General features: G+C 42.8%; 1 protein-coding gene across 6 annotated transcripts in view; it reads left to right on the top strand.

Moving 5' to 3' along the window:
* The first annotated feature begins 2,703 nt into the window (after window positions 1-2,703).
* The window catches only part of LOC137517805 (E3 ubiquitin-protein ligase RNF31-like), a 79,372-nt gene continuing 60,154 nt past the window's right edge, over window positions 2,704-21,921 (top strand). For 5 of the 6 annotated variants that reach the window (XM_068234851.1, XM_068234853.1, XM_068234852.1 and 2 more), the window contains exons 1-7: window positions 2,704-2,819; window positions 5,025-5,115; window positions 6,605-6,661; window positions 14,130-14,293; window positions 14,408-14,495; window positions 20,017-20,074; window positions 21,403-21,443. In XM_068234851.1, coding sequence (XP_068090952.1) covers window positions 2,763-2,819; window positions 5,025-5,115; window positions 6,605-6,661; window positions 14,130-14,293; window positions 14,408-14,495; window positions 20,017-20,074; window positions 21,403-21,443 — 556 coding nt within the window. In that variant the 5' untranslated portion in view covers window positions 2,704-2,762. Of the gene's footprint in view, window positions 2,820-5,024; window positions 5,116-6,604; window positions 6,662-14,129; window positions 14,294-14,407; window positions 14,496-20,016; window positions 20,075-21,402; window positions 21,444-21,921 lie in introns of those variants that run through there. The other variant, XM_068234856.1, reaches the window with a different exon arrangement.

Here is a 21,921-nt window from a genome sequence, read left to right on the forward strand (position 1 = left end):
GGCATAAAATCAAAAATCCATTTTTTTTATCTGGTAAACAAGTAATAAGGATGCAAATCAGACAATCCAAAAGTTAAAATCTCTATTACTTTTCTTGTTTATAAATGATCATTCCCCAGTTTACCTGACTCTTATTTGGTACGTTGCCGCAAAAAGGAAGTTGCAGGGCATGCTGGGTTGTCCTTTTTTGCTTCTGTAGATTAGTTAAGTCTAAGGGGAAATAAAGAAGCAAAAAAAGACAACCCAGCATGCCCTGCAACTTCCTTTGTGCGGCAACGTACCAAATAAGAGTCAGGTAAACTGGGGAATGATCATTTATAAACAAGAAAAGTAATAGAGATTTTAACGTTTGGATTGCCTGGTTAGCATCCTTATTACTACTTGTTTACCAGATAAAAATAAAGAATAGATTTTTTATTTTATGCCCGACAGTTACACTTTAAAGTGTACCTGAGATGAATCAGTGAAAAAGTTGTATACATACCTGGTGCTTCCTCCAGCCCTCTTCTGCCTGACCGCTCCCTCGCTATCCTCATCCGTTGCCTCGTTTCTCCGCTTCGGTCCTGTGCGGCCGTGTGCATTCCCCAGTCATGTTCCTGCTGGCGGGAGAGTTCTGCGTCTGTGCACTACTGCCCAGACGGCAACTGGAGAGTGGTGGGTCGCGTGCACAGTATACCCCGACTCCCGAAGTTATCAGAAAGCCATAATGGAGGCTGAAGGAGGCAGAGGACAGTGGCGAGGGATAGATCAGGCTGAAGGGGGCTGGAGGAAGCCCCATGTGTGTATAAAACTTTTGCATTCATCAGGTTTACTTTAACTGTGCTTTCATAGGAAATTAGTAATTAAATGGACTTCAGTTCTAAACTCTGTGGATTGTGCACAAAAACCTTTGGGGCCTTCTGTCATGCTGCCCCTATCCTTTGGAACGCTTTGTTTCATCTAATCAAGACAGCTCCAACCCTGGAGGCGTTTAAATCAAAACTGAAAAGCCACTTGTATATTCAGGCATTTATGATCACATAACTTTTATCCCCTGTAACACATCACTATGTACTGATCTGAGCCAAGCTTATGTGCTTTGGGTCCTCAGGGAGAAAAGCACTTTACAAATGTTTTGCTGGTATTGATTGCTTACCCTAGTCTAAAATGAAAGTCCCATAATGCATCACTTGAAGATAGTGTGTGAAGTCATGCAATTTATTTTTGTAATAAAAGAAACCCTTTTTTTCAATAAATGTTACCGGTACTTTCTTGGCCATAATGCTATTCTCTTGGCTTTAGCAGCCTGAATCAGTGGCGAAGCAATAGGGGTTGCAGTGGTAGCAACCGCATCGGGGCCCTTGGGTCAGAGGGGCCCCCAGGGGTCCTCTCTCAAGCACAATATTAGCTCTCTATTGGCCCTGTGTTGGTATTAATCACTTCTACAGATGCTTTAAATAGTAGTAATCATTAACAAACTGTTTCCCATCCCCTTCTTACACCTCTGACACTGTTATTGTCTTTTGCAGGTTTTGGGGTATTAATTGTAATGTATAAAGTGCTTGGGGGGCCCCATGTAAAACTTGCACCGGGAGGGGGGGGGGGGCATAGCTCCTTAGCTACGCCACTGGCCTGAATCACACACCTGTATACAGTTGAGGAAGTGAGCATGAACAGACATACAGTATATGCACTATATACTTGTTCTGGGGCAGTGACCGAGAAATTGATTCTAGGCACATTAGGTACATGATTAATACAATAGCCCAGGATTCGGGAACTAGCATTTTGTAAAGATGTCAGCAAAGACAACTTTCCTTTGTTTTGTTGTACCATGAGTTTCTCTAAAGCAAACCTGAACTAAAAAGGATAAGTCAAAATAACCATACACAAGTCATACTCACCTCCCGTGTAGTTTACTCATCAATCTCTTTCTCCTCTCCTTGCTCCTGTTTGCCCACTGTGATCGATGGAATTCTCCGTACTCCATTTTGAGAAAGGCCATTGGGGTAATAGCCAACAGCTTCCTGGCCAGCACACTGTTAAACTGTAATATCCTCCACTTTAGCCATAGGAAGACATGGACATTACCTTGCTTATCAGTTGTCCTTTCAGTTACAACTGACATCAACTGACATATTTCAGTTCTGACAAAATGTTGTCAAAACTGTAAGAATAAAATGGTGAGCTTCTGAGAGGATCTGACGGTGAGGTAAGTATGTCATATTCATTTGCAGCTAAACCATGTGTTTATTTTAAAATGATTTTACTAGGTTTAGGCTCACTGTAAGGGATGAAACCAACAAAAACAACCAAAGGAGTGTTAGTGTAAAGTTCAGTATAGGCACAGAGATAAGAAACCACGATGCTTCCTGGTTTCGTCACACGCAGTAGACAGACTACTTTAAGGAAATATTGTCATGCAGAAGAGAAACGGTAGATAAAGCGTGAGTCTGAACAGAGATTTCCAGTTTGAGGCACATAAAGGATTTCTGTTTTATTTTTTTGCCCACTATCCTGGCATTTTGCAGAAATATCCATATGACCTTTTTTATTGCCATACTAAAATTCTAAGTCATTTGTATTGTTACAGCAATCTTTGCTATTACCTGGACTTTCCCGTTGTGTCACGAAGCAAGAGTCTCTCAGACTCAGGGGATTCCCTGCACCCTCTACAGCTGACATTGCTGGGCTTTACTTGTCTTAGTTTCTTGGAACACTTAAATGTACAGCTAAGTCTGTTACTTTGCACTTTCTGTCATCCACATATTGTGACTGGTGCTATGGATCATATGGAACAAGATTTCCTCAGAGAGCGACTAGAAGAGGCACTGCTGGAGGTATTTCATATATGTCATGTTTTGTCTTATACCATGCCATTTCTGCCCACTGGTGAAGGAAAAAATGCCATTCGTTTCAAAATAGAACAGTTTTGTACCATATAGCATTCTCTTTATGCAGTCTGGTAAAGGGGTCATCAGGCTTCCTTATTAGTTCACTACTTCTCCAGGGAAGTGTTTGAATTCAGGCACCTGTTTTTTGCAGTTTATTTGGGTACAGCCATAGACCCATAATTTGGAGGCTTGGCAGCATTAGGTGCTTAAATGAAATACCTGTAAGCAAGGTGATGGAAAGTGTTAGGTATTATTTCTGGAGAATTAGTGGACAGGCCTGGAGGAGGTTAGGTTTAATACCTAGGATTAGGCATTCAGAAGTACTTTACTAATTACACCAGAGAGGAAATGTGTGCATCAACCAAGTGAACCTGACAAATCTGGCTTTGCAAATTTGGCCTATTGGCTAATCACGAGACATTGCTCATGCAAATATGCATTTGCTTTCGCATGCCTAAATATGCAGGGTCAAAAACCAAAACCGCAAAACAATCGCCCTGCGGGAATTAGTTCATGCTACATAGCACTATCCAGGGGCGCCACGAGGAGGCTTCCCATTGCCCCCATTGGGAAGCCTCCTCGTGGCGCCCCTGGATAGTGCTAATGTAGCATGAACTAATTCCCGCAGGGCGATTGTTTTGCGGTTTTGGTTTTTGACCCTGCATATTTAGGCATGCAAAAGCAAATGCATATTTGCATGAGCAATGTCTCGTGATTAGCCAATAGGCCAAATTTGCAAAGCCAGATTTGTCAGGTTCACTTGGTTGATGCACACATTTCCTCTCTGGTGTAATTAGCAATTCAGAAGTACTTTACATCAGCTAGGGTCACAGACATCAGGAAGGACTTTATGTTTGGGTGGGGTTTGTACTTAGGTAATAGGAAGAGGTTTTCTGGTGGGGGAAGGTTAGCGCCCGGGGCCCGCAATTTGTAGCTGCTTTTTTCATAGCGGGGAGCCCTGGTGCCCACATCCTATAGCGTTACCAATATGTTGTATGGGTGCTTATGGGGCATCTGCAATTTAACACTTTTTGCGACAAATTGCAGTGTCGGTGGTGTGTGTGTGTGGGAGGGTGGCTGTTGGTGGCTTAGGCTAGGCGTCCGTAGGTAGTGTTTTAAGGTTAGGTGTGGGGTGTTAACGTTAGGTGGGGTTAGGACTGTTAAGGGTAGTTGTGGGGGGAGTTTTTAAGGTTAGGCATGGGGGGTGTCTTTAAGGTTAGGCGTGGGGGTTGATTAAGGTTAGGCATCAGGGGGTGGATTTAGGGTTAGGCATCGGCAGGGGTGTGGTTATGGTTAGGCCTAGGTAGAGGGAGGGTTCTGTGTGAGAATACGATTAGGTTTAGTTGTAGTAAAGTATCGGTATAATTGATTTTTTACTATCAGAATTTCCTCTTTCAAAACATAAAATATCTGTAAATTTACCAATATTCTGCTAACGGATATTGGGCATCCAAATTTCCCCGCACCTCTTATTCATGTACTCAATATGACAGGCAGCCACAGACACACAGATATAAAATGATACTTATTACGTTTGGCCATTTTTGATTTACCATTTTAAGCTACGTACAACCTTTCAATAGCTGTCACCTGGAAAGGTCATTAATATAGTGCCCGGCAGCCTGTCCTGCTGTATGGAGAGGCCGGGCATTTCATGGACATTCCAGTAGATGGAATGTTTTGAAGACTATTAATCATGATGCTCTCTGATGTGTGTAGTCGCACAGGCTGGAACTATACATTGTGTGCCCCTAGGCCAGTTATATTGTTGCTCTTGTTTCTTGTTCAGCAGCACCCCTCCCAATCCATGTTCAGCCACTCTTCCATGTGTATCATCCATGTACAGCAGCCTTTTTCTTTCATGAACAGCTCCCTTGAGCATCAGCTCCCTTTTTCATGTTTTGCTCACTATTTTCAGCCTCCTCTTTCATACGTAGCAACCCCTCTTTCATATGCAGGCGCCTCCTTGGACTGCAGCCGCCCCAGGGCCCGGGCCTTTGTGGTCTTTCCAGAAATCCGTCCCTGGTAGTTACCTATTCTCTAGTTTATGCTTCCTTATCTATGATTTTAAAAAGCTAGAACACACATACTCATTGCATTGTTGTGAGAATGAATCAACATATCTAGTAATAAAGCGTATTTCCTTAACAGTGTTCCTATGCTTATCCCGAGCGAGTAAAAGAAGACATAGATCGGATAAGAACAAAGTATAAAAAGATTCATTTTAGAGTGGATTTCCATGGTAAGTAAGTTTTATATCACTTCTCATTGACTATTACAAGAACTCTCTTTACTAAAGAGGCGCCGCAAAGGCATATAGTAGAAAGTACTACATTATTTAGGACACCCAATTCTACACTAATTATCCTGGCTGCAGCATCAAAACCCCTTCCTAAAACTAAAGTCTACTGTATATATTGCTGTATATTGGTATGTAGTCCCGCCCCCTCCTAGTGATTCCTAGCCTAGGCTTTGATGTCTTCTCCCCCCCCCCCCCCCCCCTCTCTTTCTGGGAGACCAGGGACCCTATTCAGTTCACTTTTTTTTCTTTAAGATTTTACCTCAGTGATGTCAACAAAATGCCACCTGCAACCAAGAAAATACTTGAAATCATTTTGGTAGCACGTTTTCACCTACTTTTTGGTACTTTTTCAATTGCAGAGTGCTGAAAACCTATTTTAAACAGAAGATAAAAAAATAAAACTTAAAGGCCCAGGTATTGTTTCTGCTCACTTTGGAACATACAACATCAAAAAATGTGTATCGAGACACTTTGCCATGATGTTGCCACTTGTGTTAAATTTAAGAACGTAAATAAGGGTGAATAAATACTTTACAGCGGGCAACTACTGATTAAATAATTTATAAAGTAATATTGTAAAAATAAGCAATTTTATTAATTAAGGGCTATTCCACACCACGGGTGATTCCGCTGCATTTGCGGTGTAATTGCCAATTGGCAGCGAAAATTGCTAGTGCAGTGGCTCTCTATGGGAGCATTTACACTGTAACGTTTCAGATTGCAAAAGCTCTGCATGAAGCACTTTAGGAGTGATTGCAAAAAAATTGCAGTAAGGGCCCTTTTCCACTGGCTGCGATCCGCTTCAAAAAGCGAACCACAGCCATTTTGCCAATCACTAGATACAGTACATGTAAATTGCGATGCTCATTTTCCATTACCACAATTCATCTTTCCCCGAATTGTAATCGCCGGCCATCGCAAGTGGGAAAAGCAACCTGCGCAATCACAAACGCAGCATGATTGTGCTTGCGATCGCGCTTGCTAGTTGAAAAGGGCCCTAATTGTGATTTTCTTTTCACTGATTTTGTGTGTGAAACAGTCCTTAGTTATATTCAGTAAAGTTCCTCTTTAAATAAAGTGCATTTCATAAGTAAATATTGTAAAATGCAGTTATGTTATCTCGTATGAGTCAGCTAACAAGTTGAGAAAAATGTAAGCAATAAGTATTCATTTATATTGCATTAAAGCAGGCATGTGTTTTAGACTTTGACCCTTGCAGACACTGTGTAACACTACCGGCATACCTCCCAACTTTTTGAGTTAAGAAAGAGGGACACATTAAGACACGGCCCTGCCACACCTCCAGACATGCCCCAGACACACAACCCTAGTCGTGCATGTCACAAAGCATTCCTAAGTAAAAAATGTAAGTTTATAATTCATATGTAATCAGTATTCACAAACACCTTGTATTTTTCCCCATGTTTAGATGGCATTGGAAGAAAATTAATTCAACTGATTTTTCCAGTGTCTCTCCTGAACTATGGTAAGCTTTGATGAAAGCTATCTCTGTCACAAGCAAGTCTGTACAATCCACCCTTTGCAAGATCTGTGATACTTTTCACAATTGTTCTGTAGCCAGATTTATAAGTGTTTTTTAAAACAGTAGAATAGTGAATTGTGCATGTGCACCTGCACTCCATAAACATTTTGTGCATGTTTATGATTATATAAACACAAGTTTCACCCAATGAAGTGCCTCTGTGTGTTCACACCACTCCATTTCATTTTTTTTCCCAGGAAGGTGGGTTTATATGTAGAATGGCAGCTGTGCAAGTCCCCCACTTTGGCACTCAGACTTGGAAGAGGGATTGATTGTCCTCCACCTCTAATGGCACCACAGCCAAATTTGAGCCTTATCCTCCTTCAGTTTACTGCCCCATCCATGTATGTCTATAGCTGGCTGTTTCCAGTTGCGTATCTTTAGCAGTTCTTTGGCATCTTTGTCGACTTCATCTGCCAATCTCTTTCTAGGTCTTCCAGTTGGTCTTTGTCCATTCATGCTCCTTGTAAAGATTCTTTTTGGGATCCTATGGTCACCCATTCTAACCAAAAGTCCTGCCCATCTCAACCATTGAATTCTAATATAATCTGATAGTGGGAGATCATTATATAGTTTAAAACTTATTTTTGTATTTGATTCTTTACACACCATTTTCGTGGGTGTGGCCATAGACTTAGCGTAATATATTCCTTTCAAAAGCATTCATTTTGCTTGCTAGGTTTTGAGTGAGTATCCATGTTTCCCACCCATAGGTAAGTATAGGCCCAATTAAAGTCTTGTATACCTGGATTTTGTTGTTCTTTTGGATATCCCGTGTGTAGATGTGTGAGTATGCTCTGTTAGCTTGAGTTGTTCTTCCATGGATTTCTACTGTTTCACGTCCATTGCTGTCTAGGTTGACTCCCAGATATTTAAAATGTTTTACAGATTCTATATTATTGTCACCTGTTATGTTCTGTGATGGTCCTCTCTTTCTTGACGGTCTTATAAATTTTGTCTTATCAATGTTTATCGTCAGGCCTACTTCCTTGGCCTGATTATTTAGATCGATATAGGTTTCTCTTACCATCACCATCGTTCTGGCCATTATGTTAATCTGCATAAGCTATTATCTGTACAGATTTATTTATTAGAATATTTGTTGGGTGTGAGAGATCGCGGAAAAGCCTCCGCGTGTGCTACTGAGCAGGCGGCTGATTCCGCGTCCAGCACGGTGGTTTGCACGCGGAAGCGTGTGTCTGGTGGCAGGGCGGAACGCGGAAAAGCCGCCGCATGCAACAACAGTCAGGCGGATGGTTCCGCGTCCAGCGCGGTGGTTTGCACGCGGCAGCGTGTGTCTGGTGTGGCTGGGTCTGTTAGTGCATACAGGCTTAGGAATACACGCGCGCGCGCTGAGAGGCAGACTTCTTATACTAGGCAGGGAGAGTCAGCTGACCACGCCGATCAGCTGACTCCTGAGCAGGATACTATTGGTTGAGCAATTAGGGGTGGTGCTGGAGAGCACTACTCCATATATAGTTTCTGCTGGTCAGTTGCAAGTTGTCTGCCATTGCGATCACTACGTGGAAGCACTCAGACCTCAGTCAGATCCTACAGTGTGTTTGAACCAGGGTGACCTGGGAATTCACACTTAGCCAGATTACTTGAACTGCTATTCTGTTTATGCTCAAGCTAGTTCCAGGGTGTAGAGACCAAGGACCTCACACCCAGCTTAGGGAACTGTATTATCATCTGTGTTATACTCTAGACTAGTTCCAGGGTGCTGAGACCACGGACCTCGCACCCAGACTAGGGAGCTGTATATTCATCTGTGTTATCCTTCAGACTAGTTCCTGGGTGCCGAGACCATGGACCTCGCACCCAAACTAGGCTTTGTTGATATCTTTTATGACTTATTCCTTTTCTGACTACTCCTCTGTCTTCTGATTCGGTACCTCGCATATCTGATATTCCGTTGCCAGACCCTGCTTGCCTTGGATACCGAATCAGCCTTCTGTCTTCGTACCTTATCTGTCAGTGTGTTGCCGACCAGGCGAGTCCGACCTCGAGAGCTATCTCTCCTGTTAAGAGATAGTCTCCAGACCAGTTAGTGACATCCACCTTCAGATGTCACTCACTCTCTGGCCTTCCCTATCCTCAGCCTGACTCCACCCCTTGAGGAGTCTCAGGCTGCTGGAAGGTTCCCATGCTCTCAGAGCACTGTCTCCTTACTGTCATTTATCACCTCAGCAGGTGCATTACTCAAAGTGCTACTGTTACACCAAACACTCACATACCAACAGGTGTCCAGAGGTTAGCAATATATCTGTATTATCGGTGATTCTGCAGATCATCAATAATCAGGTATATATCTGCATTCTTGGTGATACTGCAGATCACCAATAATCAGATTCTCTCTGCGTGCTGACACCAATCGTTACATTGGGTTTATTGACATTTTTCTGATGACGTATTCTAGGGTTACATTAAACAGTGCCGGGGCTAACCCGTCTCCTTGCTTTAGACCTTGCATGATTTTGAAAGGGTCCGTCAGTTGATTTTCTATCCGTATGTATGCTTGTGTGTCCTTCATTGTGATTTCTATTATTTTATCAGTTTATTGGGAATGCCAAACTCCCTTACAAAAATCTAAAAAAATTAGAAAAATATCAATATCATATTCCCATGCTTTTCTAAGAAACTCTTTGATACTAAAAAGTTGATCTATTGTGGACCTGCTTATTTTATAAGCTGTACGTAGGAGAGATATCCTCCTATAATGTTTACACTGTAGTTTGTTTCCCTTCTTTGTAAAGCGGGCACAATCTCATCTGTCCACTCCACACCTTAACTATTAGCTCAAAGAGATAGGTTTTCATTCCGGCACCTCCTTGTTTGTAAAGCTCAAAAGGAAAAGCATCAAAACCAGGTGCTTTTGTTATTTTTCAGTGCCTTGATAGCTTGGTCACTTTTTTCCAGAGATGGTGTTTCTACTGCGGGATTATAATGTAGACCTTCATGGTTCTCCTCCTGTAGTGATTGTTGATTTAGGGGTTAGGATCGGTGATTTCCAATGTTCCTAGAAGTTCTTGGAATCAGTTATTCCATATTATAGTTACAGTGGGATGCGAAAGTTTGGGCAACCTTATTAATCGTCATGATTTTCCTGTATAAATCGTTGGTTGTTACGATAAAAAATGTCAGTTAAATATATCATATAGGAGACACACACAGTGATATCTGAGAAGTGAAATGAGGTTTATTGGATTTACAGAAAGTGCGCAATAATGGTTGAAATAAAATTATGCAGGTGCTTAAATTTGGGCACTGTTGTCATTTTATAGATTCCAAAACCTTTAGAACTAATTATTGGAACTTAAATTGGCTTGGTAAGCTCAGTGACCCCTGACCTACATACACAGGTGAATCCAATTATAAGAAAGAGTATTTAAGGGAGTCAATTGTAAGTTTCCCTCTTCTTTTAACTTTCTCTGAAGAGCAGCAACATGGGGGTCTCAAAACAACTTTCAAGTGACCTGAAGACAAAGATTGTTCACCATCATGGTTTAGAGGAAGGATACAGAAAGCTATCTCAAATTTCAGATGTCTGTTTCCACAGTTAGGAACATATTTAGGAAATGGAGGACAACAGGCTCAGTTCAAGTTAAGGCTCGAAGTGGCAGATCAAGAAAAATCTCGGATAGACAGAAGCGACAAATGGTGAGAACAGTCAGAGTCATACCACAGACCAGCACCAAAGACCTACAACATCATATTGCTGCAGATGGAGTCACTGTGCATCGTTCAACCATTCGGAGCACTTTACACAAGGATATGCTGTAAGCAAGAGTGATACAGAGGAAGCCTTTTCTCTGACCACAGCACAAGTAGAGCCACTTGAGGTATGCTAAAGCCCATTTGGACAAGCCAGCTTCATTTTGTAATAAGGTGCTGTGGACTGAGGAAACTAAAATTGAGTTATTTGGGCATAACAAGGGGCGTTATGCATGGAGGAAAAACAACACAGCATTCCAAGAAAAACACCTGCTACCTACAGTAAAATATGGTGGTGGTTCCATCATACTGTGTGGGGCTGTGTGGCCAGTGCAGGGACTGGGAATCTTGTCAAAGTTGAGGGATGCATAGATTCCACTCAGTATCAGCAGATTTTGTAGACCAATGTCCAGGAATCAGTGACAAAGCTGAAGCTGCGCCGGGGCTGGATCTTTCAACAAGACTACAACCCTAAACACTGCTCAAAATCCACTAAGGCATTCATGCAGAGGAACAAGTACAACGTTCTGGAATGGCCATCTTAGTCCCCAGACCTGAATATAATTGAAAATCTGTGGTGTGAGTTAAAGAGAGCTGTCCATCCTCGGAAGCCATCAAACCTGAATGAACTAGAGATGTTTTGTAAAGAGGAATGGTCCAAAATACCTTCAGCCAGAATCCAGACTCTCATTGGAACCGTCAGGAAGCGTTAAGAGGCTGTCATTTCTGCAAAAGGAGGATCTACTAAATATTGATTTCATTTCTTATTTGTGGTGCCTAAATTTATGCACCTGCCTAATTTTGTTTAAAGGGAACCAGAGAGGAAGGACAGTAAAAAATAGGAAAGGCTACTATACATACCTGGGGCTTCCTCCAGCCCCAAAAGCCTGGATCGCTCCCACGCCGCCGTCCTCCGCTTCCTCTATCGCCAGTACCGCGTCCCGTCACTTCTGGCGGACGCGACCAATTTTCCGCATCACAGGGGGCTCCCTACATATCCGTACGCATGCGCCTGCATAGTATGGAGGCGCATGCCTAAGGCTATGGCGGGAGTCCCTGTGATGCGGAAAATTGGATGCGTCCACCGGCAGTGACGCACTGCGCTTGCCTCAACTGGCTCGACTGGCCGGTAGTACGGGACCCGGTACCGGCGGACAGAGGAAGCGGAGGACGGCGGCGTGGGAGCGATCCAGGCTTATGGGGCTGGAGGAAGCCCCAGGTATGTATAACATTTTTCTCTTGAACGTCTCTGGTTCTCTGTAAATAATTATTGCACACTTTCTGTAAATCCAATGAACTTCATTTCACGTCTCAAATATCACTGTGTGTGTGTCTCCTATATGATATATTTAACTGACATTTTTTATCGTAACAACCAAGGATTTATACAGGAAAATCATGACGATTAACAAGGTTGCCCAAACTTTCACATCCCACTGTATTTGGGTTGAAAAAAGACATACGTCCATCGAGATCAACCAGAAAACAACAATATCTATTTTATATTTTCTACTTCACCGATGATTTGGCCGTCTATTCCTCTGCAACGATTTCTGCATGGTGTATATCCCTCCCTTAGTCCTTTTAAAAATGTATATTCTTCTCTAACATCATGCCTTTTAAAATGGTCTTCCATTTGCTCAAGCTGTTCATTCTCGTATCTTCATTTCTTTTTTCTGCATATCTTATTGACCCTTTTTCTGGCTTCTTCGAACTCTTCTTCTCTGTCTCTGGTCCTTCTATAGACAAGTTTGATGTGTAGATTATTTCAAGATCTATTGCTTTCCTGCATTCCTTATCAAACCATGTCTCTTTCCGTTCTTGTTTCTTTATTCCAAGTACCTCCTTTGCTGATTCTATTGTTGATGTTTTTAGTTTATTTTAAAGTTATTGGCTGTGGTCTCATTCAGCGGGTTTAGGAGGATCTCCGTTTTATGACGTACTTCATCCAGAAATTCTTTTTGTGTATTGGGCGCTGTTAAGTTTTCGAGATTTAGTTTTTTGTTACGTTGCGGTTTGCTTGAAGATTGCTTACTTATTCTACATCTGAATTTTATTTGTTCAAGAAAATGGTCAGAACCATATGATGCCCCTCTTCTTGATCTAACATCCAGGATGCTTGTGGCACCCCTTTTTCTCTACCAGCAGGTGGTCAATTTGGTTGACGACCCATCGGGTGACATCCAGGTGCCTTTATATATATCACAGTGTGGGAAGTGGGTGGAACTTATTATCATGTTCTTATTTATTGCAAAGTCTATTACCCTCTCTCCATTTTTATTTGTTTCATCCTGGAGACTATGGTTACCTTTTATTTCTCTGTATTTTTTTTCTTTCCCGGTCTTAGCGTTCATATCTCCAACTACCATTTTTAAGTCACTCTTAAGACTACTATTGTAGACCTGTTTTTCAAAAAAGGAGTCTTTTAGGTCTTGGTCCTTATCTTCTGTAGGGCAGTGTATATTTATGATAGTGATATTGCGGAATTTGGACTTTATTCTGATCTTACTTTTTGTTTTGTTTACAGCTTGAAAGTCAATTATATTAGATTTTAATGCATTATCCACTACAAAGGCTACTCCAAACTCTTTACTTCCACTTCCACCACACCTTCCTTTCCGCTATATTATATTGCATGTGTTTTTGGATCTGATGCCATTTCTGATCCATCAAGTTTCTTGTATGGCGGCGATCTATATCTTGTATTTTTAAGTTCTTTCAGTAAAATGTATCTGTGCTACGGAGGCGAATAATGTTCGTACATTCCATGATCCGATTGCGAATTCCATATTCCATTTCCTAACTAAGTCGACTGCTGTTATTCCGTACCAATTTCCGAGGCTTGTAATGTCACCTTTGACCTGTCCGGCTAGGGAGGCCCTAGCCGAAGCTAAGCTGACATACATCTCAGGATCACTTATTCATGCAAGCCCCTCCATTGGAACAAACTAAGGATACCTTTGGTGGGAGAGAGGGGTTTGAGTGGCACCAGGGGCAAAACCACAGGGGAGAAACTCCTGTGACTACTTGGGGGTCCAGAGCTCTAAGGGGGCCCAATCACTAATTCAATCTCTTTAGTAGAGGGGTCCATCCTTCAGAGTGGCTACACTTGTTATGGGTGTGACAATGATGTCCACACTTGTTCTATGACCCTTGTAAGATGGGCCCCGGTCACGAGGGGTAGGAAATAAAAAAGGGTGTGAACACTGAGTGGGGGAGGGAGGGGCATCAAAGTGTTGATGGGGGCTCCCCCATGATTTGTAGTTATGCCCCTGAGTAGCACCTTGACAATATTCTTCAGCATTCGAAACAGAATTTTTATGTAGTTTGAACTTTATTTTGTATATTTATTATCTTAAGACCCATCAATAGTTAGAATTGAACATACACAATCAAGTCTATTGGCCATCCTTAACAATGCTGCTCCCCACACAGATATGGCCCAACTGTCCAGCAGGTAGTACGTCACTGGGTGATGGGTGTACAAACGGCATGCGCGGGGGGGGGGGGGGGGGGTATTTTTGGCAGTGTAAAGTGTAAAAGTGTAAAACTGGCCTCAACAGTGCATGTTCAGTAAGAGCTGATGCCCTATACTTTATCTTTCTTTCTTTTTTTCTTTCTTTCTGTCTTTCTTTCTCTTTCCTGGAACTGTAAACTAATACCTGCATGTTTTATTTGCCGCTGTGATATTTTTCAGGTAAATTCATCCATCTCCAATCATGTATTTGGCTGCATTATCATCATCCTTACACACCACCAAAATGTTACCTCATTAAAACATTACATGTAGATCTGTCGTCCAATCAGCACATTCCAGAAGACTGTTACATGAATTTAACGTATGCAAACGAATGGAGCGCTGTACGTATTCCAGCCCAACAAAATTTGTCAGGAATATATAAAAGTATAATAATGACAGTAACCGGCAGGTTGCAATTGGCATTGCTATCTTTATGAGAATATTGTTTTTTACAGGCACAATCCAATCTGCTGGAACTCATGACAGAGATAGAACGGGCCTTGTGGAATGGAAGCTGGAGAGAAACAGAAAACAAGCTTCTTTGTGAGACACTCTGAATAACTTGTGCCTTGTTTTCCTGTAATCGTACTGTCCTCTTGAAATATGTTGACATACTTTATGCATGAATACACTGAAGCAGCTAAGCAACTGTTAAGCTACATACACACGGGGGACAATTGTCCCCCATTGCATGCATACACGCGACCAGGGAGCGACAGCTCCCTGCCGGCGACAGCTGGCCACATGTCTCGCCAGAAAAGCAGAGACGCGGCGGAAGCTGTTTGTGAATGGAGCATCCCCCGGCCGGATGCTCCATTCACTTGCGTAGGTCTACTGTCGCTAGCCCGCATACACACGCGGGACTAGCAACAGTTGCGGCGACAGCTGTAGCCGGCGATTGAACATGTCAATCGCCTGGCGACAGCTCCGACGGGCGACGGTTCGGGGCGACCTGTCGCCGCAACACGCGCGTGCCACGTGGTTGCGGCAACAGCCATACCTCGTGTGTATGCACCATTAGAGAAAAACAACAAGTCATCAAAGCAAAAGCTGATTCATGTACAAAAAGTGTCTAACAGCAAGCAGAAATTCCAACTTCCTCTATTACAGCCAGGGCTGCTTCAGCCCTGGAACTCACTAGGAGCGCTTTTCTGAGCGCTTTGTGATTTGAAAAGCTCTTGCTAATGTAATACTATGGGTGTGATCCCAATAGAGTGATGTGATTTTATATAAATCCCCCATAGCTTTCCATTAGCAAGAGCTTTTTCAAATCACTAGCGCTTAGATAGAAAGCACTGCTGGTGGGTTTGAGCCCTATGACGGGATTCTGCACAGCGGTAAACACAACATTTTTGGCGAAAGAAATGTTTAAAGTGATCAGCACCCTGTTCTATTCAAATAAATGGAAGTGGTTTTTAAACGATAGGTACAGCTTTTTGCATCATTTGCGTAGGGATTCCCATTTCCGGTTTCGCAGAAATTCTGATTTCCGACAATGCCAATTTCTGTTTTCCGATTTTTTAATTTTCGATTTTTCAATTTCCGTTTTTCCCGATTTCCGTGGAGTATTTTATTAGTCATTTTTTGTAGAAAATGCAGAAAACGAAAAAAAGAAATCAGAAAGACGGAAATCAGAAAAACGGAAAATCAGTCTTGTGATTGGTCTAAAATTACCACGCTGATCCGATTTTTTTCAGAAAAATTCTACATTCTAATTCTACATTGGTCCAATGCTTTCAAGTTCTCTGATTGGGCTAAAATTGCCAGGTAGCAGGTAAATTGGATTTCCGATTTTGGTTTTCGGAATTCCAAACAAAAAATGCTGATTTCTGATTGTAAATGCGGAAATTTCAATTCCACAGAATCCGAACGAACAACCTTACATTTGCATAAATACCGTGGTAGATCCTGTTGTCTCGTCTTGGACACTACATGTAGCGTCCGTGATGGCTGTGTTTGGAGTGGCTCCATCCCTCCATAGGGGGCTCAGGATGCAACACGAAGACAAAATGCCAGGAACCAATGCTGAACGCTTTTCTGCTCGGTTGCGATTGCATCAGATAAATAAGCTGCCGCAAGCCCCTTCTGCCAGCCACCTATGTGAACCAAGCCTTATAAGTGAATCACCAAAAATGACGTGTACAGCAGCTTTTAGGGCTCACAGACCCCTAAATAGTGTGTAGGGCTTTTTATGCACCAGGACAATATTCATTGCCATTCAGGGAAAGAACTGAACACAAATAATCCAATTATTTGTTGACTGAGGCTGCTTGCACACCAAGACGTTACAGGCGCACGTTAGTGCGCCTGTAACGCTCCCCCAACGCACAGCAATGTAACACAAGTGGGCTGTTCACACAGCCCACGTTGCGTTACATGTAACGCTGCACGTTCTGTGCAAAGTGCAGCATGCTACGGCGTTGGAGCGGCTATAGCCGCGTTAGACTGTTTGCACATGCGCAGTGGGGGGCGGAGGAGGCGGGGAGAGCCAGCTACAGTAGCCGCGCACATGGCTACTTAATATTCACTGCACTGGCGGGCGCTGATTGGCCGGCGGGACCACGTGATGCGGAGTGTCTCGCTCCGCATCACGTGGTCCCGCTGGCCAATCAGCGCCACTCTGGGAGATATTATGGGCATCGAGCAGCCTAACGCGGCTCACTCTACCGTCGGCTTTTGCAGCACCATACGTTGTGTTAGGTGCACGTTATGCGACCTTAACGTGCCACCTAACACAACGTCTTGGTGTGCAAGAAGCCTGAAAGAGAATATTTCTAATATTTATAGAGGTGGTTAATGATCGGCAACATCAATGTCCTCTAATTTCAACCGAAAATCGATTGTATAGGAAAATTGTACTATTAATGGGCAGCTCAAAGAGGCACCATAGTGACATATTGTATAGTAGAATGCAGTAAATTACTCAGGATACCCAATTTTATTGTGATTCTCCTGGTTTTAGCATTAGACATTCTTCCTATAGCTCTATATTGCTGTAAATTGAATCTAGCCCTGTCCTCCCAGTGATGAATAGCCTGTTAACTATGTGGAATTCTTCCACCCAGAGCACTCTGGGAGACCAGGTATATTTTGTACTGCATTTGGAACTCTCAGTAAACAAACATTCCCCAGTGATCACCTGACAGGACAAAACATGACGCCACCTGTGATACATTTCAGAAGGTAAATCAGGGAAAGGATAGAGTTTACAAGGGTCAAACACTGACTAAAGAATTTATAAATTAATATTTAAAAAAAAGAAATGTTATTATTTATTTCATTATGCTTTTCATTATAATTTAATTATATTATTCATCTTTATTGATTGAACATTTTTTATTTAAAAAAAAATATACAACTTTTCATATGTTAGTTTACCAGCTGCAGAAGTCTGAGGGACGCTTCCTGTTAAATTTCGCATGTGAGAAGATTTAGTCTATAGATAACCCTGTTTCCTTATCTTGTTAGTGGTCAGATGACTGGGGAACCTAAAAAAAAATCTATATATACAGTATGTATATGTATTTCTGCTGTGCATTTAACTATTTTCTTTGAATTCTGATTAGAGTACAAGCCCTTAGTCCAGTGGTTCCCAACCTTTTCCGGCCCGGGGAACACTTTCTGACCAAATTTTTCTCCGGGGAACGGAGGGGGAGGGGGGGGGGGGGTGTTTGCGCGACCTGGTGGACAGTGCCGTGCGCAGCAGGCTATGTGGGGGGGGGGGGGGCTGGGGTGCGGCTGCATAGCTAGCATAGTTGCCCCAGTGTAGGAGGGAGTTTAGTTGCCTCAGTATAGCTAGTATAGTGCCCCAGTATAGCCAGTATAGTGCCCCCAGTATAGCCAGTATAGTGCCCCAGTATAGCTAGAATAGTGCCCCAGTATAGCCAGAATAGTGCCCCAGTATAGCCATAATAGTGCCCTAGTATAGCCAGAATAGTGCCCCAGTATAGTGCCCCAGTATAGCCAGAATAGTGCCCCAGTATAGCTAGTATAGTGCCCCAGTATAGCTAGTATAGTGCCCCAGTATAGCCAGTATAGTGCCCTCAGTATAGCCAGTATAGTGCCCCCAGTATAGCCAGAATAGTGCCCCAGTATAGCCAGAATAGTGCCCCAGTATAGCTAGTATAGTGCCCCAGTATAGCTTGTATAGTGCCCCAGTATAGCCAGTATAGTGCCCCAGTATAGTGCCCCAGTATAGCCAGTATAGTGCCCCAGTATAGCCAGTATAGTGCCCCAGTATAGCCAGAATACTGCCCCAGTATAGCCAGAATAGTGCCCCAGTATAGTGCCCCAGTATAGCCAGTATAGTGCCCCAGTATAGCCAGAATAGTGCCCCAGTATAGCTAGTATAGTGCCCCAGTATAGCCAGAATAGTGCCCCAGTATAGTTAGTATAGTGCCCCAGTATAGCCAGTATAGTGCCCCCAGTATAGCCAGAATAGTGCCGCAGTATAGCCAGAATAGTGCCCCAGTATAGCTAGTATAGTGCCCCAGTATAGTGTCCCCAGTATAGCCAGTATAGCCAGAATAGTGCCCCAGTATAGGCAGAAAAGTGCCCCAGTATAGCCAGAATAGTGCCCCAGTATAGCCAGTATAGTGCCCCCAGTATAGCCAGTATAGTGCCCCCAGTATAGTGCCCCAGTATAGCCAGAATAGTGCCCCAGTATAGCCAGAATAGTGCCCCAGTATAGCTAGTATAGTGCCCCAGTATAGTGCCCCAGTATAGCCAGTATGGGTAGGTGGTGCCCCCCGCCCGTCCCCGCCGCTGTTATTACCTTAACAGCTGCCGCTCTCCCCTCTCCAGCGCATGTGTTTATTCAAGGCAAGCAGCGTATCTCCCGGCTGCTCTGTGATGCGACAGGAAGCAGGGCAGCGGCTTCCTGTAGCAGCGATATGTTTCGCCGTTACTATGGTAACCGAGCCCTGTTCCTGCGCATCACAGAGCAGCCGGGAGATACGCTGCTTGCCTTAAATAAACACATGCGCTGGAGAGGGGAGAGCGGCCGCTGCTAAGGTAATAGCAGCGGCGGCCGCGGGGACGTGCGGGAGGGGGGGGAAGAGGACAGCACACCAGGCAACATGCCGCGGCACACTATTGTGCCACGGCACACTGGTTGAAAAACGCTGCCTTAGTCAACACACTTTTTCTCCTGAGTTTTCTCCTAGGGGATGATTTTCCATCGTCCTTTTAAAATAACTTTTCAACACTCTGCAATTAAAAAAGTACCAAAAAGTAGTTGAAAAAGTACTAACATTTTTAGTATTGTCTTGCTTTCTGGGGGTTTAAAGCGGAACTCTAGTGAAAATATTGTAATAAAAAAATGCTTCATTTTTACAATAATTATGTATAAATGATTTAGTCAGTGTTTGCCCATTGTAAAGGCTTTCCTCTCCCTGATTTACATTCTGACATTTATAACATGGTGACATTTTTACTGCTGGCAGGTGATGTCAGTGGAAGGAGATACTGCTTTTTGGCAGTTGAAAACAGCTGTAAACAGCTATTTCCCACAATGCAATGAGGTTCCCAAACAGGAAATTGTCAAGACCATGGTCCTGACATCACACTGTGGGAGGGGTTTCACCACAATATTAGACATACAGAGCCCCCTGATGATCCATTTGAGAAAGGGAAAAGATTTCTTATGGGAAAGGGGGTATCAACCACTGATTGGGATGAAGTTCAATTCTTGGTTACGGTTTCTCTTTAAAGGACATTTTATTGCCAAGGTGTGAACATATCACCTAGGAGAAAAAGAGAATTGCGTATTGGCCCATGTTTGTGTTTTTTTGGGCCATTTGGTTGATTGCACTAGGTACAGCTCTGTGGATTACTATCAGTTTTATAAACGGCTTGCTATGAGTTTTCTTTGTCTTTGCTTTTCTACTGCACATCTGCTTATTCTTACTATAGTTGTATATGACATATACTGTAAATATGACATTTAAAACATACTACACTCGTAGACAAAACTAACAGGACTAGATACCTTTTTTAAGTATAACCAGTATATAAATATTATCCATGAACTTACCAATATTTATATTTTTTTCCTTTTTTTTAGCTCTGGCTAATAAAACGCCTATTAAGATGGCCCAAGCATCTCCCCCTGTCATCTACAGGTAAACATACATTTGTGTCCCTTAGATTTTGGATGAAATTTTCTTTTATTACACACACTCTAATGCTACTGCCAGTAAAGGCAATGTTCTAACCAGAATATATGGGGGTTGATTCATTAGTCTGTTAAAGTTGCTGTGCTGAGCAATTTTACTGATGCTTAAAGAGGAACTCCAGTGAAAATAATGTAGTAAAAAAAGTGCTTCAATTTTTACCATAATTATGTATAAATGATTTAGTCAGTGTTTGCTCATTGTAAAATCTTTCCTCTCCCAGATTCACATTCTGACATTTATTACATGGTGACATTGTTACTGTGGGCAGGTTATTTAGCTGTTTCTAGCTGCTCTGTCTGTTAGAGACAGCTAATAACAGCTATTTCCTGTCTCTGAACATTGTTACATTGTGGCAGTTTGCCAGCAGTACCGCGGTATTCAGAGCCTCTTGTGGGAGGGGTTTCAGCACAAAATCAGTCACACAGCGCCCCCTGATGGTCTGTTTGTGAAAATCATTGTCTTTCTCATGTAAAATGGGGTATCAGCTACTGATTGGGAAAAAGTTCAATTCTTGGTTGGAGTTTCTCTTTAAAGCAGGTAACTAAGGTGCAAATAGCGCAACTCACGCTGACTAGGTAATGCATGCATTACTAGTATGTTACGAAAGTTAGATTAGTACCACGCTTAAAATATGCTCATGTGCAGCAAAATGTTAGTCTATGAGCCTGATTCACCAAGCGGTGCAAAGTGTTTGCACGCCAGTGAAAAGCCCCTTATCATGCCTAAACTCACTTTAGGCATGATAAGAAGAAACTCGCGCGAAGTTACCGCGCGTACGCGCGGTAACTTCGCGCGAAGAGCAGGAAAAAGCGGTGATAACTCAGTGGTGCAAAGGTTATCACGCCTAAAGTCTTTTAGGCGTGATAACTGAGTTATCACCACTTTGTGAATCGAGCCCTATGTATGCTAGGACCCCCCCAAACTGGGAAGCAGCAATGGGGTACTAGCTTCAAAGACAGCAGTAAAGGGAGGAAGCCGCACATCCCAGTACCTATGGGAGTGGCGAGACTAACGTGGCAGTACTGAACTAGTTAGCACTAGTCATGTTGTGCATTTTGGAATTTTATGCTGAGCTGGCACACATTCACTAGCAGCAGCTCCTATCAATTGTATGGGGACACTTGAAGAATGTTGCCATGTATATGTAAAATTCTTGTTAGATTAACTGCAATTTTTGTAATTGTGGAAATCACTATTTGTATTGCTAGAAGAAAGTTATGCTTCTTAAGTTAGTGTTGCTAATAAACCAGAGTTGTCATGATTATTTGTTTCAGGGAGGAGGTGTCTCCTTTAACCTCAGGTCAAAGATACTATGGTACGTGAAAAAAATTCTATTGCAGTTGAAGTGTGAGTGATTCAAAAACAATTTTCCTTTTGTGCATTGCATGACCATGGCTGTATTATTGTTTGAATTTGGGCAATTATTCACCATCATACATCACTTGCCTGTCATCTTTTTTTAATCTTCTTTATCTCCTTATATTTGTTAATATTATTAGTATTAATAATAATCAGGGCTGGATTTGTACTTTTTACCGCCCAAGGCCCATTTTCACCAGCTGCCCCCGACCGGCAGCATCCTAACCCCCCCCCCCCCCCGTCCACCGTCCACCGTCCCAACAAGGCAGAGATTAGATGGTAGGCTCCTCTGAGGACAGTTAGTGATGCGATGGCAAGAATAACATTATAAGCTCCTCTGAGGACAGTTAGTGACGTGATGGCAGGGATTATATTGTAAGCTTCTTAGCGGGCAGCACATTTGGTGAGTGACAGGCAGCTCAGAGGTCACTGTA

The sequence above is a fragment of the Hyperolius riggenbachi genome, chromosome 5, assembly GCF_040937935.1.
Source record: "Hyperolius riggenbachi isolate aHypRig1 chromosome 5, aHypRig1.pri, whole genome shotgun sequence".
In the NCBI taxonomy this organism is placed as follows: Eukaryota; Metazoa; Chordata; class Amphibia; order Anura; family Hyperoliidae; genus Hyperolius; species Hyperolius riggenbachi.